The sequence below is a fragment of the Austrofundulus limnaeus genome, unplaced genomic scaffold, assembly GCF_001266775.1.
Source record: "Austrofundulus limnaeus strain Quisiro unplaced genomic scaffold, Austrofundulus_limnaeus-1.0 Scaffold814, whole genome shotgun sequence".
Lineage (NCBI taxonomy): Eukaryota > Metazoa > Chordata > Actinopteri > Cyprinodontiformes > Rivulidae > Austrofundulus > Austrofundulus limnaeus.
Window position 1 is genome coordinate 110,854 of NW_013953216.1, and position 4,563 is coordinate 115,416.

General features: G+C 38.7%; 1 protein-coding gene across 1 annotated transcript in view; it reads right to left on the minus strand.

The window, feature by feature from the left end:
• Positions 1–138: 138 nt before the first annotated feature.
• The window catches only part of ube2ql1 (ubiquitin conjugating enzyme E2 QL1), a 19,289-nt gene continuing 14,864 nt past the window's right edge, over positions 139–4,563 (minus strand). Inside the window, exon 2 of the mRNA XM_014028822.1 lies at positions 139–510. Coding sequence (XP_013884276.1) covers positions 379–510 — 132 coding nt within the window. The 3' untranslated portion in view covers positions 139–378. The remainder of the gene's footprint in view (positions 511–4,563) is intronic.

Genomic DNA, 4,563 nt, shown 5'->3' on the forward strand with positions numbered 1-4,563 from the left:
ACACACACACACACACACACACACACACACACACACACACACACACACACACACACACACACACACACACCTCACTCAGGTAATTCCAAAACAAGGGAAAGAATCCCCGTGCGAAAAGAACAGAGAGCGGCTTTTTTTTGATGTTGACAAAAATGACTGCGTGTCAGCTCTCCAACAGATAATGTTGGAGATGAAGATGTAAAACAAATCTCCCAGAACACAAAAAACTATGAGTTGAAAAAAAAAAAAAACAGTCAAAGGTGAAGATGATGAGATATCGTTGAGTTAGCGTGGTGTGTCGTTTTGTGTGTCAAAGCTAGCTGGGGGGTTTCCCGGCTAGCACGTGGGGGGGGGAACGGGGAGGTGGAGGCTGGGCACTCAGCCGTCGGAGATGGGTGGGGACACCCAGCCGTACTTCTCGTGGGTCTTCACCAGGGACTTGAAGGTGGCCTCGGCTTCTTTACGACTGAAAGCTTTCTTGGACTTGCCTGATTTCCTACAAATGCGACCCTGTTGGAGACAGAAAGCAAAGGGACGGGAGATTAGGTCTGTGTGGACAGGAAAAGGCTTTACTGTCATTAAACAATTTTAGGTCACTTAGTGGGGCTTTGTTATCAATGCACACCATGAAAGACTTGAACCACTGGAACTATTTTTCTGAAAATCTTCAGTAATCAACCGATTCATTGTTGGCTTTCACACAATTCAAGATGGCCACCCAAGTGAACTGACAATAGCAAACAGAAAAAGGCTAAAAGTTATGTATTTTTATAGCTTTTTAGCTTAAATTTGGTCTCGTAGTAACTGAGCATCATCCCCAAATCATACTTTAACAAAATATTTCCTTCACTTGTCAAAGAAGCTGTTTTCTTATTGTGTCTGTCTGGCAGATAAAATAACGATAAAAAAAACCCAAATTATAAATGACATTTTGCCAAATGCACATTAAAACAACACTGAATTGTGTACAAATTGGTACCATTCTGGTATCCTTCAAGGTATAGCTGGAGTATAAGAACTTTCTTGTCTTGTACTATTAGCAAAAGCTATGGTCAGTGGTTCTCAGCTAGTCTGGCTTCAGAACCTACTGTCATCCTTTTATGACAAGCCATGAGCAAAACTAAGAAAAAATGATGAGCTTTTTTAATTTATTGAATGAGCAAATGGTTCAGTTTGAATGAGATAGCAAAATAGAATACTGCTTTATGCTGACATAAAAAACAACTTTAATGATAAACTAAAACCTACAGAGGTAATTGTTCCCTTTTATACACAATTAGCTGCATTTTGAATACAACCAAAACTCTCCACATCATCACCAGTTGGAAAATATTACTATCCAAGTATGTTTTCACGTTTTCTCTTCAAAATGACACCAAGAAATCCTCATCAGAAATAACTAACAACTGGATTCAGTCAGATTTTCCAGGGGGTGATGATCCTGGTTAATGAGACAAATGAAGCCACATCTCTGGATGATCAGGTATCAAAATGTAGCCTAAAAAGCTGAGAATCTGAAAATGTGCTGAGGTTAGTTTGACCGAATCTGACTTTATCCATGATTTGATGTGATGGGTCACAAATAATTTCATATGACTAAAAAATTTGTGGCTTTAGCTGGGTGTTTTTTGAAAACATGTACATTAAACAGTGTTTAATAAAATATTCAGACACTTATTTAAGACTAACACCAGTTTTTTTCTTAATGGTTATTTTAAACCAGGCAAATGTACTGAAAACAGATTGTAACAGATGCTGTCATTGATTACCATCGAGTCATTTTCATTCAAAATCTGCCAACAATTTGCCAATAACTGATAGTCATCAAGATAACCTGATAATTATGACATCTCACCACATTTTCTACAAGCAATAGTTAAAAGTCAAAAGGTAATCAGTTTAAAACTGAAACAAATGAAAAATCTAACAACTTGGATGGCAACAAAGCAAAAATTAAGAGTTACTCCCCACACATTTTCAGCTCTGGTAAACCCCTCGCATCTCGCAGTTCATCTTTTTTTTTTTTCCAAAAAATGGCTCTTTGGGTTATTTTCAATCACTTGATACTTGCCATACAGGAAAAAAAGACATATAATCATTTATACATAGAACAGCCAAGAGAGACTTTTGTATTTTAACCACACAACATGTGGAGAGAGGTTGCTTTACCGCCATGGTCGTTGACAGTGAGATGAACTAACAAGAAAACCAAAGGACATCTTGGATGATTTGGATACATTTTTTGAATGAATGTATAGATGTGATAGAGGCGACTGTAGAATTCATGAATGTAACTATTTAATAAACACCAGACTATGAATTTGACAAAGAAAAAGCAGCTCTAGTTATACAAATCAGTGTAATCCATATGCTGTGGGAAACAGAAACGACAGCATAAAATTTAACGTAAAGTAAGTTTTGGCAGGGCTTCAGAAGACAAGTGCAAAAAATCCTGTAGTGTGGGGAAAAAAACTTTGAATTGTTGAGCTGGAGAGGTCGAATTACCGTATTTATTCATGTATTATACGATCTCGAGTATAATACGATCATCATTTTTTAAGCTTAAAAAGCATAACAAATCTAATCATAAACAACCCATGTATAATACTACCCCCTACTTTATGGATGATTTTTAGACCTAAATTTCTAGTATTATACATGAATAAATACAGTAACTCACAAGAGAAGATGGACGATGAATATTCTTGTGCCGTTACAGCCTGAAGATGACCCAACAGTATTTGCTGCCAGACAAAACTCCTCTAATGGATACGGAAAAATGATTAGGAAAGAAAACTGAGGAAAACATTGTTTTGTTTGTTTGCAAGCTTCAAGATTAATCTTGTAATTCTGAGAAAAAAACTCAAAATAGTGTTTTCAGACCACTGCTCAAATGATAAAGATTGCTATGAAACATTACGAAAATAATTTGCAAAATGTTTTTATATTTTGATCCTATTTTAGCTCTTTTATAAATAACACTAGTCAAAAAAATTCATAAATGCGATTTATCTTCATTTAAAAGGCCCTCAGTTGTCATTACAGCTTAGCATGTTCTTCAAATTCATCAAACGTCATCACCAGTTCATGTCAAAGTATTGCTGTTTGCTGTCAGATCCAATGAAAGACGGTTCTCTTGTTTTGAGGTTTGTCAGTGGTGTCGTCGAGGATCATACTGGAAACAGTTTCCAGTCCTCCCAGCATGAATATCTAAAGATAGAAACTCAGCCCACACGTGTGCACATCGACAAAGATAATGGCGAATACACTGCTGCGGGGGAGATGTTGACAGGACGAGTGGTCCTGAACGCAGGCTGACCAGCATCCCATCAATGATTAAAGGCAGGGGGAGAGCTTTTAAGACGTCAGGTTCAGGCAGAAGTGAAAACACAGCCTGCAGTACGCCACGCAACGGGGAGCGGGGTGAGGCCACGACGATAAAAGATGAAAAGGCTGCACACATGGAAGAATGTGTGCTCTCGCCTCGCTCGTGGCTCGGTGGGAAAAGTGTTCGACTTGGACATTTTCACCAAGGCAACATCACGCTGAAGTCCACCGTCCCTCCCACACGAAATGAATAATATATGTGGGAGATGATGGTGGGGGAGACAGTGAGAAGAGGCGTGGGCCTCCACCAATAAAACGGCTTATTTTGATACTGTCAGCAGGGCCAAGTCTTCCCGGAAGAAGGCTGCGTAGGAGGGTGAATAGAGAAGGAGACAACTGCCTTCATGGTGGAAAATAATGCTGTAAGACACCCATGGCCATGCCAACAGAGCCTCGATAAGAGATGTGATCTGTATCAGCCGTGTTAGTCGTTTCATATATAAAACCCCATCAGAAACATCACAAAACAAAGGTCAAACAAACCTTTCCTCCTGCACACTATGTCCCTGATTGGTCATACTGCATTGACGCAGACATTTTTAACAGGTATTGACTCAGTAAACAGAATAATATGATACTTTACTGAATTTGTTTGTACACTCTAGTACTGCACCCTCTCCTTCGACCAGTGTTTCTTGGCAGAAGAAAATGGCATCAAGGCTTTGCTTGAAACCAATACTAATGAAATTTCCTCCGAGGGTTTGCTCTTCTGCATGCTGCAGTGCAGTGCAGAGCAGAAAAAAAAACACAATGTCTTTATACCTCCATACTGTGCATCTTAATCCCAGAGGTCTATACTCCGGTTTTGCCTCTCTGGGAAATAGTATATAATAATAAAGTAAAAACAAAAAAGTTGTTATTCCAAAGTTGAAGACATTAATCACTGTGTGATTCATGGCCCCAACTACACTACAACAGATACTGTTTTCCTCCAGTTGACAAAAACCTCATTTTAGATGATTCAAACAAATAAGTTAAAATATCGCCTGCACCTCCACCACCACTTGGTGGCGAGCTCGTTCACATTAAAGGTGCAGTATGTAACTTTTCTAAAAATATATTTTTAACATATTTGTTCACTCTGTCACCATCTCCTGACAGATTGAGATTAGACAGGTAAGCTATGGAGGAAAAAAAAGTCCTCTTGCTTTTCCCGGTGGTACTACAGGCTTTAGA